General features: G+C 40.6%; 1 protein-coding gene across 2 annotated transcripts in view; it reads left to right on the forward strand.

The window, feature by feature from the left end:
- The first annotated feature begins 1,492 nt into the window (after window positions 1-1,492).
- dazap1 (DAZ associated protein 1) overlaps window positions 1,493-14,658 on the forward strand; it is a 101,624-nt gene continuing 88,458 nt past the window's right edge. The window contains exons 1-2 of one of the 2 annotated variants that reach the window (XM_034180081.1): window positions 1,493-1,649; window positions 2,490-2,530. In XM_034180081.1, coding sequence (XP_034035972.1) covers window positions 1,618-1,649; window positions 2,490-2,530 — 73 coding nt within the window. In that variant the 5' untranslated portion in view covers window positions 1,493-1,617. The remainder of the gene's footprint in view (window positions 1,650-2,489; window positions 2,531-14,658) is intronic. The other variant, XM_034180080.1, reaches the window with a different exon arrangement.

Here is a 14,658-nt window from a genome sequence, read left to right on the forward strand (position 1 = left end):
ATGTGCATATCTGCTTTCCCGGCAGGACCCCTGTCGGCGATGTACAATTGATTGTTCTCAAAGCTGTCTGGATAACGTATATTCTAATTCTGATCACTCACTGCTTGTTGGCAAGAGCAGACAAAAGTTTGCCCCTGCTGTGTGTGTAACCAGCTGGCCCAGTCCTATAATGTTTTACTGTTTTACTTTAATGTTTCCCCGTGGAGTTAGGAGCCGGGCCGAGCCTTATAAAGCCTGTGTGTATGTGAATGTTTTTTCAGTGTTTGTTTTCAAGTAAATAAAGTGACACATGATGCGTTGTTGAAATGTAGAAATTGCCAATCTTTCTTTCGCCTGGCTCAAGGTGACCCCAACATCAGTCTTTTCAATGTTTTTTAAGGACATTCTGATGCAATCATGACAGCGAATGTGGTGTTGTTGAAGCTCCCAGAGTTTTGGGAGTCATCTGCTCCGGCCTGGTTTGCCCAAACTGAGGCTCAGTTTGCGCTATGGGAGATTACAGCGGACGACACAAAGTATTACTACGTTGTGTCATCCCTCAGCAGTTCCACTGTGACAAGACTGGAGCTGCTGAGGGATGGGGCTTTGCATAAGCCAACAAGTTTTGGAAAGTGCTTATGGTAAGGTTTTAATAATCAATATATATTTTTTTGATGTTTCTATTTTCAATACAAATATAATTTTTGCTTATCAGGATCACACAACTCCAGAAATTTTGCCTTTTTCAAATTTATTTTATCTTAAGCATGGTTAAGTTTTATATTTAGAAATAAAAATTTTCAAACAAATGTATGTTTGTGTGTGTGTGTGTGTTTTAAAAAATGAAACCTATTGATACAGTCAGTACCTAACAAAATAGAAAATTAAAACTAAAACTAAATACTACTAAATTAAAATCTAAATACTACTAAAACTGTTGATAACTGTAGAATGTATAATGTCCTGACTTAGTTTAATATTTGTTTCAACAAAGTTTCTGATGATGCAGTGTCCTTTTTTCACAATATGTTGTGGTCTTGTTAATCCTTTTATTTTTTCATGAGCAACAAGAGGCCACTGGGAGTCTTTCTCCCAGAAATCACTTTTTTTAAACTTAGAAACACATTGAAACATTGATTGTTGACAGTCAAGCGTTTGTCCACCCCAGAAAGACTGTGCTTGCAATAACTCAAAAACAATAAACATACTCAGTTGGTAACTCCCAAATTAAAAAGGCACATAATGAGGACTCAAACAGTGATTAGTTTTGATGCACTGGAACAAATTATATATATATCTTTTACCTATCGAGTCAGACCTGACTGCCACCCGCTAAACACTGCCACCTGCTGTACGGTTGAGGAATGTGCACACATACAAATTTACGAGTTTCATGTAGACAGCGCAGTCTAGCGTGCCCTCGCACATCGGTTAGCATAAATGATAGGAATGTTAAAAGTAAGGCGTAGAGGAAGTGTAGTGCCCCTTTAAAGTTTTCGCTGCCTGCAGCGTCGTCAGTGCGCAAAGCAGTTTGAACAAAAAAGCGGAGTGACCTTCCTCCGCTCTCAGTCTGAGAGGGGCAGCGCCGAAGCAAGAAGCCGGTTACAGCTCCTGTAGTCGTCCGCTGTAGCTTCAGAAATGAACAATAACTTAGTTGGAGATGAAGTCGGGTAAGATTTACTGACCACATGATTCCGCTTTGGCTCAGTAGCCTGACAGCTGACACTCTCTCCCCCGCTATTTGACGGCTAACGTTAGCTAGCAAGCTAAGCTAATACATTAGCCTTATGGTTAGCCCGAGGAAAGACGGCCAAAAAGTGAAAGTAGTGTTCAAAGTCGCTCAGTTTTTATGGTTGTTGCTTGCGGTAGAATTATCTCTATAGATTTGTTGCACTGCCACATGGCATCTCAGACAAATGCGTGAACGCGGAGTGACTTATTGCGGCGATGTTTTCAGTCAGCTAGCTTAGCTTTGCCAGCGAGGCGATAGTCTCCGACTTGGCCGCTGTGCGAGGACATTTAGCGGGCACTGCCGGAGCACGGAGCATCGTCCTCGGTTGCACTGACACACCGTTGCCGCCACAGACACGACCACTGATGTGTTAAACTACTCAGAACTTGCCATTTAGTTTGGTAGTAGTGTTGTTCGGGTGCAGTTCAAACTTCCAGTATTCGAGCGAATGTTTGCGTGAAGCAGTCCGGCTGCAGAACACTTCAGGCTGGAGCCGCTGGACGTGGAGCAGAACAGCGGAGCGCTGCTTATGTTTGTCAGTTTTCGAAATGGTTTTAGTGTTTACACTTTGATTTATCCTTGTATTTTAATGTGCACTATAAATTTTTGTAAATAAATTCAATCCATTAGCTGTAGCTATGAGCATTTTTGTTTCTGTATCCCAAAAAGAATTTGAACAAGCTGCTTCTGCGTTTGATATTAACACCGTGTTCATCGCTTATCATTTACAGTAGAAATGATGATTCATAACTGACTGTAATTTATTTCTTATTTCCAGGAAACTTTTTGTGGGTGGATTGGATTGGAGTACAACACAAGGTAGGTCAAACTGTTTAACATTTTAAGGCTGACACTGACTGTAATTTCATTTACTACAATAGGGTTTTTGTTTTTTAGTTTTGGTTTGTTATTTGAGGTTGATAGCTTTGAGATTTTCAGTTGTGCAGAGTTTAAATGTTTTCTCGTCCCTTTGTTTAAAGCCCCATTCTCACTTTAATGGATATGCATTCTGGAATGTCATGGATTGAAGCCTAGTCCGTACTTTAGAAAACCTTCGAGGGTTCAGGAGGATGCCTGCGATGAACCGGGATATTCTGTCATTGTGCCGTGGTCTTGCTTGCTCTTGCTTGCCTCTACTGGTGGTTGGCTCTCACTGCGGTATTGTATCACTTCCTGTTCCGGAGCACAGCAGTGTTTTTCTGTATCTGTTAGCTGTTTAATCTGCGCAGTTAGATTGATCTAGTTATCTAGATTACGATTTGTTTCCCAGTGTAATCTTTACGTGCCTTAACTAAAGCACTCCTTCTGCGGAATCACCTCTAAATTATTTACACATTATTCACTTTGCGTGTTTTTAGGAATCCGCTAGCTTAGCGTAGCTACTAGCTCTTAGCCGATTTAGCATGGCGGTTTCTCCTGTCTCTCCCGCACTTTTCTGCTCTGGGTGTGAAATGTTTAGTTATTCCTCGGCCTCCTTTAGCAGTAATGGTACTTGTAATAAGTGTAGCTTATTCGTAGCTTTGGAGGCCAGGCTGGGCGAGTTGGAGACTCGGCTCCGCACCGTGGAAAATTCTACAGCTAGCCAGGCCCCTGTAGTCGGTGCGGACCAAGGTAGCTTAGCCGCCGTTAGTTCCCCTCTGGCAGATCCCGAGCAGCCGGGAAAGCAGGCTGACTGGGTGACTGTGAGGAGGAAGCGTAGCCCTAAACAGAAGCCCCGTGTACACCGCCAACCCGTTCACATTTCTAACCGTTTTTCCCCACTCGACGACACACCCGCCGAGGATCAAACTCTGGTTATTGGCGACTCTGTTTTGCGAAATGTGAAGTTAGCGACACCAGCAACCATAGTCAATTGTCTTCCGGGGGCCAGAGCAGGCGACATTGAAGGAAATTTGAAACTGCTGGCTAAGGCTAAGCGTAAATTTGGTAAGATTGTAATTCACGTCGGCAGTAATGACACCCGGTTACGCCAATCAGAGGTCACTAAAATTAACATTAAATCGGTGTGTAACTTTGCAAAAACAATGTCGGACTCTGTAGTTTTCTCTGGGCCCCTCCCCAATCAGACCGGGAGTGACATGTTTAGCCGCATGTTCTCCTTGAATTGCTGGCTGTCTGAATGGTGTCCAAAAAATGAGGTGGGCTTCATAGATAATTGGCAAAGCTTCTGGGGAAAACCTGGTCTTGTTAGGAGAGACGGCATCCATCCCACTTTGGATGGAGCAGCTCTCATTTCTAGAAATCTGGCCAATTTTCTTAAATCCTCCAAACCGTGACTATCCAGGGTTGGGACCAGGAAGCAGAGTTGTAGTCTTACACACCTCTCTGCAGCTTCTCTCCCCCTGCCATCCCCTCATTACCCCATCCCCGTAGAGACGGTGCCTGCTCCCAGACCACCAATAACCAGCAAAAATCTATTTAAGCATAAAAATTCAAAAAGAAAAATAATATAGCACCTTCAACTGCACCACAGACTAAAACAGTTAAATGTGGTCTATTAAACATTAGGTCTCTCTCTTCTAAGTCCCTGTTGGTAAATGATATAATAATTGATCAACATATTGATTTATTCTGCTTAACAGAAACCTGGTTACAGCAGGATGAATATGTTAGTTTAAATGAGTCAACACCCCGAGTCACACTAACTGTCAGAATGCTCATAGCACGGGCCGGGGCGGAGGATTAGCAGCAATCTTCCATTCCAACTTATTAATTAATCAAAAACCCAGACAGAGCTTTAATTCATTTGAAAGCTTGTCTCTTAGTCTTGTCCATCCAAATTGGAAGTCCCAAAAACCAGTTTTATTTGTTATTATCTATCGTCCACCTGGTCGTTACTGTGAGTTTCTCTGTGAATTTTCAGACCTTTTGTCTGACTTAGTGCTTAGCTCAGATAAGATAATTATAGTGGGCGATTTTAACATCCACACAGATGCTGAGAATGACAGCCTCAACACTGCATTTAATCTATTATTAGACTCTATTGGCTTTGCTCAAAAAGTAAATGAGTCCACCCACCACTTTAATCATATCTTAGATCTTGTTCTGACTTATGGTATGGAAATAGAAGACTTAACAGTATTCCCTGAAAACTCCCTTCTGTCTGATCATTTCTTAATAACATTTACATTTACTCTGATGGACTACCCAGCAGTGGGGAATAAGTTTCATTACACTAGAAGTCTTTCAGAAAGCGCTGTAACTAGGTTTAAGGATATGATTCCTTCTTTATGTTCTCTAATGCCATATACCAACACAGTGCAGAGTAGCTACCTAAACTCTGTAAGGGAGATAGAGTATCTCGTCAATAGTTTTACATCCTCATTGAAGACAACTTTGGATGCTGTAGCTCCTCTGAAAAAGAGAGCTTTAAATCAGAAGTGTCTGACTCCGTGGTATAACTCTCAAACTCGTAGCTTAAAGCAGATAACCCGTAAGTTGGAGAGGAAATGGCGTCTCACTAATTTAGAAGATCTTCACTTAGCCTGGAAAAAGAGTCTGTTGCTCTATAAAAAAGCCCTCCGTAAAGCTAGGACATCTTTCTACTCATCACTAATTGAAGAAAATAAGAACAACCCCAGGTTTCTTTTCAGCACTGTAGCCAGGCTGACAAAGAGTCAGAGCTCTATTGAGCTGAGTATTCCATTAACTTTAACTAGTAATGACTTCATGACTTTCTTTGCTAACAAAATTTTAACTATTAGAGAAAAAATTACTCATAACCATCCCAAAGACGTATCGTTATCTTTGGCTGCTTTCAGTGATGCCGGTATTTGGTTAGACTCTTTCTCTCAGATTGTTCTGTCTGAGTTATTTTCATTAGTTACTTCATCCAAACCATCAACATGTTTATTAGACCCCATTCCTACCAGGCTGCTCAAGGAAGCCCTACCATTATTTAATGCTTCGATCTTAAATATGATCAATCTATCTTTGTTAGTTGGCTATGTACCACAGGCTTTAAGGTGGCAGTAATTAAACCATTACTTAAAAAGCCATCACTTGACCCAGCTATCTTAGCTAATTATAGGCCAATCTCCAACCTTCCTTTTCTCTCAGAAATTCTTGAAAGGGTAGTTGTAAAACAGCTAACTGATGATCTGCAGAGCAATGGTCTATTTGAAGAGTTTCAGTCAGGTTTTAGAATTCATCATAGTACAGAAACAGCATTAGTGAAGGTTACAAATGATCTTCTTATGGCCTCGGACAGTGGACTCATCTCTGTGCTTGTTCTGTTAGACCTCAGTGCTGCTTTTGATACTGTTGACCATAAAATTTTATTACAGAGATTAGAGCATGCCATAGGTATTAAAGGCACTGCGCTGCGGTGGTTTGAATCATATTTGTCTAATAGATCACAATTTGTTCATGTAAATGGGGAATCTTCTTCACAGACTAAAGTTAATTATGGAGTTCCACAAGGTTCTGTGCTAGGACCAATTTTATTCACTTTATACATGCTTCCCTTAGGCAGTATTATTAGACGGTATTGCTTAAATTTTCATTGTTACGCAGATGATACCCAGCTTTATCTATCCATGAAGCCAGAGGACACACACCAATTAGCTAAACTGCAGGATTGTCTTACAGACATAAAGACATGGATGACCTCTAATTTCCTGCTTTTAAACTCAGATAAAACTGAAGTTATTGTACTTGGCCCCACAAATCTTAGAAACATGGTGTCTAACCAGATCCTTACTCTGGATGGCATTACCCTGACCTCTAGTAATACTGTGAGAAATCTTGGAGTCATTTTTGATCAGGATATGTCATTCAAAGCGCATATTAAACAAATATGTAGGACTGCTTTTTTGCATTTACGCAATATCTCTAAAATCAGAAAGGTCTTGTCTCAGAGTGATGCTGAAAAACTAATTCATGCATTTATTTCCTCTAGGCTGGACTATTGTAATTCATTATTATCAGGTTGTCCTAAAAGTTCCCTGAAAAGCCTTCAGTTAATTCAAAATGCTGCAGCTAGAGTACTGACAGGGACTAGAAGGAGAGAGCATATCTCACCCATATTGGCCTCTCTTCATTGGCTTCCTGTTAATTCTAGAATAGAATTTAAAATTGTTCTTCTTACTTATAAGGTTTTGAATAATCAGGTCCCATCTTATCTTAGGGACCTCGTAGTACCATATCACCCCAATAGAGCGCTTCGCTCTCAGACTGCAGGCTTACTTGTAGTTCCTAGGGTTTGTAAGAGTAGAATGGGAGGCAGAGCCTTCAGCTTTCAGGCTCCTCTCCTGTGGAACCAGCTCCCAATTCAGATCAGGGAGACAGACACCCTCTCTACTTTTAAGATTAGGCTTAAAACTTTCCTTTTTGCTAAAGCTTATAGTTAGGGCTGGATCAGGTGACCCTGAATCATCCCTTAGTTATGCTGCTATAGACGTAGACTGCTGGGGGGTTCCCATGATGCACTGTTTCTTTCTCTTTTTGCTCTGTATGCACCACTCTGCATTTAATCATTAGTGATCGATCTCTGCTCCCCTCCACAGCATGTCTTTTTCCTGGTTCTCTCCCTCAGCCCCAACCAGTCCCAGCAGAAGACTGCCCCTCCCTGAGCCTGGTTCTGCTGGAGGTTTCTTCCTGTTAAAAGGGAGTTTTTCCTTCCCATTGTAGCCAAGTGCTTGCTCACAGGGGGTCGTTTTGACCGTTGGGGTTTTACATAATTATTGTATGGCCTTGCCTTACAATATAAAGCGCCTTGGGGCAACTGTTTGTTGTGATTTGGCGCTATATAAAAAAATTGATTGATTGATTGATTGCTGTAATAGTGTCAGAATTTTTAAGATGTTCAGAATTTTTTTTTTTTGTGTCGTGAACTTTCTTTGGCATAGTTGTTTAATCCCTTGGATTTCCGTGTAGCCTGTAATGTGCATACAATGACATCACTGGGAGGTTTTCTGGAAGTGCCAAGGCTGTGGTATCATTAGCAACATGCGTGCTACAGTTGTTTATACACACGTAACATTGTACAAGTCCAGCACTGTATGTTATCAAATTGTGCGTTACATTTATGGCCAGCTTTGACATGCTGATATGCATATCTGTGAAAGTGAGAATGATGCTTTAGTTTTTTGAAGATGATGAAACACAAACAGCATTGTATGGTCACAGTAAAAATTCTAGAGAGAGATCATCTCCGAGTCTGGGAATAGCTGAAGAAATCTGCCTCAGTGTTTTTCATTTGATTGATTTCTTCAGTTTTGTTAACATTAGGAGAAATGTTTTTCTTTTATGTAATTATTACATTGCAAAGATCTGATTTAGATGAAAGTCAGAATTCTGACTACCTTTTACTAGGCATGGGACGACTAGTTGTAATAGTCAACTATGACTAGCTAACATCCGATTAGTTTGCTATTTTTTATTAGTTGACTAGTCAAAGCCATTTATTAAGTTCATTTAACCCTTAATAGACCACCACTCCGCCACCACTCTCTTCACTCAGTGAAGAAAGAGTGTGAACCTTGGCAGGTGAGTTAGTCAGCTCAAACGGGTTTTCTATGCCTAATAAATTAATATAGGTATTCATGCTAATGCTGTTTTTTTTTTATTTGTGATTTTGTGCTTATAATTGTTAAAATTAGGGATGGTATTGAGAACCGGTTCCTTTCGGGTATCGTTAAGAAATGATTCGATCCACCGACATCAATAACCTTTTTACTTAGCGATTCCCTTATCGGTCCTTCAGAGTGGCCGTTGTTTTTGGGGGTGTTCGTCAGGAAAATTATTATTTCTCGACATTGATTACAGACCCTGCAGCGGGTCTGTAATCAACTTTTCTGCAGCGCGGCTTTGCTTTGAACCTTGAACCAATCGAAGCAGTGATTCGCAGATCGAAGCAGTGCTTCGATCATTGCTTCGTTGATTAATTTTTTTTTTTTTTTTCGCTTTCCCCCGCTAAAACCCTAAAGGGCATATGACAGAATTATTTACCCTTTTTATGTTAAACCGACCTGTTACGGTCTTCTGAAACAGTTGATAGATGTATTTTATAACTTAAAAACGGGACCGATGCTAACACGTTAGCATGTCTATGGCATTTTCAATGTTAAAATTAGCATTAAGCAGTTGCAGCTGTCAAGCGTTTGTCGTAAAAGAGTCAAATGTATTACAAATTGTAACATTTTTTAAATTTATTTTTGTTCATATATTAATAATAGCAAGCACAACAGTAATAGTAATAATAATTAATCTAATGATTATATACAGTTTTAGAGAAAGAGACAAAAAGAACCTGAATAAAAACACAACAGAAAATATAAAACCAACTAACAATGAACATACATAAATAAATAAATACATACATACAGAAATAAATAAGTGTTTCCTGTGAACACCTAGTGACTCTTACACCTCCATTTCATCCCTGTCTTATTTAAGTTTAATGATAGTTTGTTTCGGTCAAACCATATTTTTAATGTGTTATTTCTTCAGTGATTTCCTCCAGAACTCTCTGCCAAGCTGGAAAACTGCTGCGTCCTAGTAAGAGCAGAATACTACTGGAATGAATTTTAATAAGGAAAGTTTTTTTTTCTTTCACCAAAATGGATGCTGCACTCATTGCAGTTTATTGTCTGGAATTGTCCCAGATTGCATTTCAGAGCTTCTAGAATTCAAACATTTTCGTGCAGGTGGTGTTGGGTAATTTTGGGTTTCAGCTTTTTTGTTTTTCACCACTTTCATCCCTGAATATGTGAAATCGTGAGTCACTTTTGTGCGGATTAAAGTTACTAACTGGGACTCCTGTCTTGCGAGAAAGAAATGAGAATCATCCTCCTTTCTGTTCACACAGCTCCAAACGCTGCGCGGCTCTCTGAGTCAAGTTAGAATGATAGAATACAGTGACCAATTTCATATTTATTTACTTTAAGACTCAATGAAATACATAGAAAACCTGTAAAGCCTACTTTTAGTACAAAATTCACAAGAGGTATCGATAAGGGAATCGATAAGGAATCGGATCGATAAGCAGAATCGATAATGGCATCGATATCGATAAAATCTTATCAATACCCATCCCTAGTTAAAATAAATGTCACATTTGAGTTTCACCATGAAGATTCAAAATTGGTGGAATTTATTCAGTGTCAGATTTAGTCGCTGACTAATCAATGACTGTTACACAACTAGTTGACTAATGATTTTCATTAGTCCTCCCAGCCCTACTTTTTACTTAGCAGAGATAAAAATTACGAACCACCTGCTCATATATGTGACAGTATCTCAATTAAGAATGCGATTCTCACCAGAACTCAAGATATAATGATGTAACTTCTGTTTCTTATTGTGTCATATTTGATTTTTTTTTAAAACAATTAATTGTGTAGTGTCACAGAATTGTGGAAATTCTCCATGATAATTTTTTCCCCCGTCTGAATTAACAGCCTCATGTCATGATGTGTGGTCAAAAGTCTCAAACCCAAAGACATTCTGGACACTCCAGTTATTCTAATTGAGAAACTGGAAACAGAAAGTTGGAAACTGTAATGAACCTTATTTAATCACAAAATTGATGATCATGAATTTCTCTGTCAGCTAAGTGAATACTTGTCTGATTATAACTAATCATTTCACATTTATACAAACCAGGAAACAATCAAACAGCTGGAGCTAGATAATGTGTGATAGTTTAATTTGATAAATGCATAGTCATTGATCAGAATGTTTATTAATTAATCTTCTTTCTGTCAACAAACTGATTAATGGAATTGTAGATTATGTTTCAATTTGTATTGGTCAGAGTCATAGATTGTTTGGCTAGAAATGGTTAGTCGGTCAGAGTTGGATGATTTTTCATGAGGTCAGCTGTGATAGTATTTCACTCTGATTTTTGTGTTGTGATATTTGGCTTGTGACAAGTTGTCTTTTCTATACCTGCTTGTGCCAAGTTAGGGTCATGGGGGGGTGGGGGGTGGGGGCTGGAGACTATTCCTGCAGTCATTGGGTAAATAGCGGGGTACACCCTGGATATGCCGCCGGTCCATCTCAGGGCCAGCACATATTGACAGACAAACACATTCACACTATCTTTACAGGTTGACGGACACCTGCTCAACTGGTCATTTGGAGCAACTTGGAGATTAAGGACCTTGCTCAAGGGTCCATAGTGAATTTTAAGTTTGACAAGGATTTGAGCCCAGTACTTCAACCTCTAGAGTATAGACAATCAACCTCCCAGTTTTCCTCAAATTTGTTAGACTTTAAAAGATATGCATTCATTTTATGATCTTCTTCAAAAGTGTTTCCTTTTGACATCAAGATCTGATTAGGGAGCAAAAACAGTTTTGTCTACCTTCCTCTGTCAGCAGAGGTATGCACTCTATTACTGGCTTAGTTATTTTTTATGCTGCAGTTACACATATTGACGACACGTCACGAATGCCACAACGTATACATTCTTGGCTGCTGATCACGAATGTGATGATTTGAAGCAGCATCAGGTGTCCTCAGGAACTGCTGCCGCAGTTCCGATTAATGGCACATGTTGCTGGCGAATTATCAGGAACCATTATGCACGGTCAAGAATAATGTTCCGCGCTGTTGTGCACTATTGCGCGTAACAGCGCATAGTTATGTTCCACACACACACACACACACCCATATTCATCCATCAGCTGCTGAACAATTCACATCGCTCCAATTTGCTCCTCAAAATCTAGATTAATCCACAGCAGAAGAACTTTGTCATTGCATGCTTAGTTGGGCTCTGTGCCATGGAGTGGTGCAGAGAGGAGGAAGAGACGGAGAGAGCCAGATGTGTGGCTCCACGCGGCTCTTGTCTTGCGCGTTTTCCCAAACATCAGACACAGCAGCAGCAGGTGCAACACCAGCAGTAGTGCGCTGCTGAGCATTGGCACAAAACTTTTAGCCGACTTGGCGTCACCGTCTTTCTTCAGCATACTGCAGCAATGAAACTCAATGCGGTGCAGCAGGGTTTAATTGTGCGCATGTCAGAGAAGAACATTGTCATGCTCTGTTAAGGATCACCGCTAATCAAGATGGATCAACACGCTCACTTGCGACCTCCACGACATGAGGAGAAATGAGGGTGGTGCATGACATTCGTGGAAGATTTTTTTATTTTTTTTTGACAGCCAAAAACATGCTTCACGAAAATCACGAATATCATGCACCAACACGCACTATTAAGGTGCGTTTACACATAACCAAGACACGTTACGAATGTCATTTTTCTGTCATTCGTGACACATTCCTGACATTCTTAATGTGACTTAACACATCTGAATAGGTTTCTTAATAGTGCGTGTTGGTGCGTGATATTCTTGATATTCGTGGAGCATGTTTTTGCCTGTCAAAAAATCTTCCACGAATGTCACACACCACCCTCATTTCGTCTCACGTCGTGGAGGTCACAACTGAGCGTATTGATCCGTCTTGATGAGTATTGATCCTTAATAGAACGTGACAACATTCGTAGTGGTTCCTGTGATGGTTCTTGGAGCCCAAACTGTCACGCATTATTACGAAGTGACACGGAAACTGTCAAGTTTTGACACGATTTGTAACGCAGCGTCACATTTCACTGCGCGCCACGACAAATCAGTTTTCTGTCACGTGCGCACAATTAAGCTCGGCTCCAAATGTCGTTCCACAGTTCCTGCTGAAGCTCCTCAGGACGCTCCTGCAGGTGTTCCACCTGCTGTTGTAATCGATGAGCGGGAGAACGAGTCTGAGCAACCAGAGGAGCGAGAGGAGACTCACGTGCAGCCAGACATCTCTGCACCTCCTCCAGTCCGGCGGAGGAAGAAGCGTGCGCACAATTAAACCCTGCTGCACCGCATTTAGTTTCATTGCTGACACCAAGTCGGCAGAAGTCTAATTTCAGTGCTCTTCAGTGCGCTCCTGCAGGTGTTCCACCTGCTACATGTGCATAATGTTTGGGAAAATGCACGAGACGACAGCCGCATGAAGCCACACAACTGGCTCTGTCCTCCTCCTCCTCCTCCTTTCTGCGCCACTCCATGGCACAGAGCCCAACTACGCATGCAGTCACAAAGTTCTTCTGAAAAACTGGAGCGATCTGAATTCAGTTGGATGAATATGGGTGTGTGTGGAGACAATTCACCTCGTTCACAACGTGACAGAACTTAACGATGCGCTGTTGCGCGCAACAACGCGGAACACTATTCTTGACCGTGCGTAATGGTTCCTGATAATTCTCCAGCAACAGGTGCCATTAATCGTAACGGGTGGTAACAAGTTGCAGCAGTTCCTGAGGACACCTCACGCCTCTGCCCAGAATCATCACATTCGTGATCAGCGGCCAAGAATGTATACTTTGTAGCATTCGTGACTTGTCGTTGTTATGTGTAAACGCAGCATTAAGAAACCTATTCAGATGCGTTAAGTCACATTAAGAATGTTAGGAATGTGCCAAGAATGATGCAAATATGACATTTGTAAAGTATCCTGCCGATGTGTAAATGCAGCATTACTGAGAGAACTGGGAAGCAACTATGTCATACTGTTAATCATAATCACGGATATACATTATACTTGTGATTAATTGACATGGACCACCCATATCACATTTACATTCATAATGGGACAATGTTGTTGTTATAACATTGTTGGGACATAGAGTGGGAAAAATAACAGAAAATCCAGCAATACAGCAAAATGAATCGGGGAGAAATACAGATTTGGGCTGCCTTAACTTTTATTTATTTTTGTTTTGTTTTTATTTGTGTTATCTGCAGTGGATATTGACAGTCTACATAACTTGGGCTCGTGCATGTTTTAATTTCTTTGCCATTTAAAAATTCTCAAATTTTCCCCTCCACTTCACTGTGAAACTGCGACTGATGATGCAATACACAAGTTGACATTTGAACAGTCTCTTGTGTCTGAGCCAGAGAAGCCAAACTGCAGCAATGTTTGGATTTTAAGATGTAAAATGGTCAATTTTAAGGCTATTTCCACAACAATAAGAAGGTATTACACTCACGGTTCTGAATTATATCTGCGCACATTTGGTTCTCAACCTGTGATATTTCAGAGCAAATTTTTCAACGCTTGACCAAACGTGTGTGAATGGAACAGAAAGCAACATAATGCACACCACCTCCTTTTTCCATTTATATCACTATCACTGTAACCCTCACGTTTTGTAACGGCTATTGGGAACTGCCAAGAAAAGAAATGTTCATTGTGCACTCACACATTCAACCAGGTGAAATTTTAACTCCCGCGCTCTCAAAAAAATGGGCACTCATCCACTCTGCAGCCCTGTAAGAGACGGTGCAGGGCAGTTACTGGGCAGGCTTAGTAGGTACTGGGTGTACAGGTTGAGTTGAGAGCCGTAATGTATGTTTGTTTGTCCCTGACGTGTCTGAAGAAAACTGGTTGGAAAGTGATGATTTAGTGTAATACTAAAGCGAAAATGATGTGCGTTCAATTATTTTGGTGTTGGTCATTTTAATTAATGTGTCCTGTTGTTGCCATTTATTTTCAGTGAGAGTTAAAAGTAGTTAATTCTAGAATATTAAATGTAGAGAAGCCTGAAATTCTTTTATTTTTGAATGGCATAAGGAAATCGAAACGTATAAAAGCCCAATGGCATGTGGACTTTCTATATCCACTGTGTCTGAGTACTAGTCTTTTTTTTAAATTTAATTTAACCTTTATTTAATCAAGTTAGTCCCATTGAGATCTAGATCTCTTTTGCAAGGGAGACCTGGACAATTATAAAGTTTACAGTTCACCTAACCTGCATGTCTTTAAATGTGAAAGGAAACTGAAGCACCCGGAGGAAATCCATGCAAACATGGGGAGAACATGCAAACTCCACACACAGGCCGCAGGTGGGAATCAATCCCATGACCTTCTTGCTGGGAGGCAACAGTGCTAACCACTAAAGACCCTTTCACATCGGACCCACTTCGAGTTACGTCGTGCGGCGGCATGAT

Source organism: Thalassophryne amazonica, chromosome 10 (assembly GCF_902500255.1).
Source record: "Thalassophryne amazonica chromosome 10, fThaAma1.1, whole genome shotgun sequence".
Classification (NCBI taxonomy): Eukaryota; Metazoa; Chordata; class Actinopteri; order Batrachoidiformes; family Batrachoididae; genus Thalassophryne; species Thalassophryne amazonica.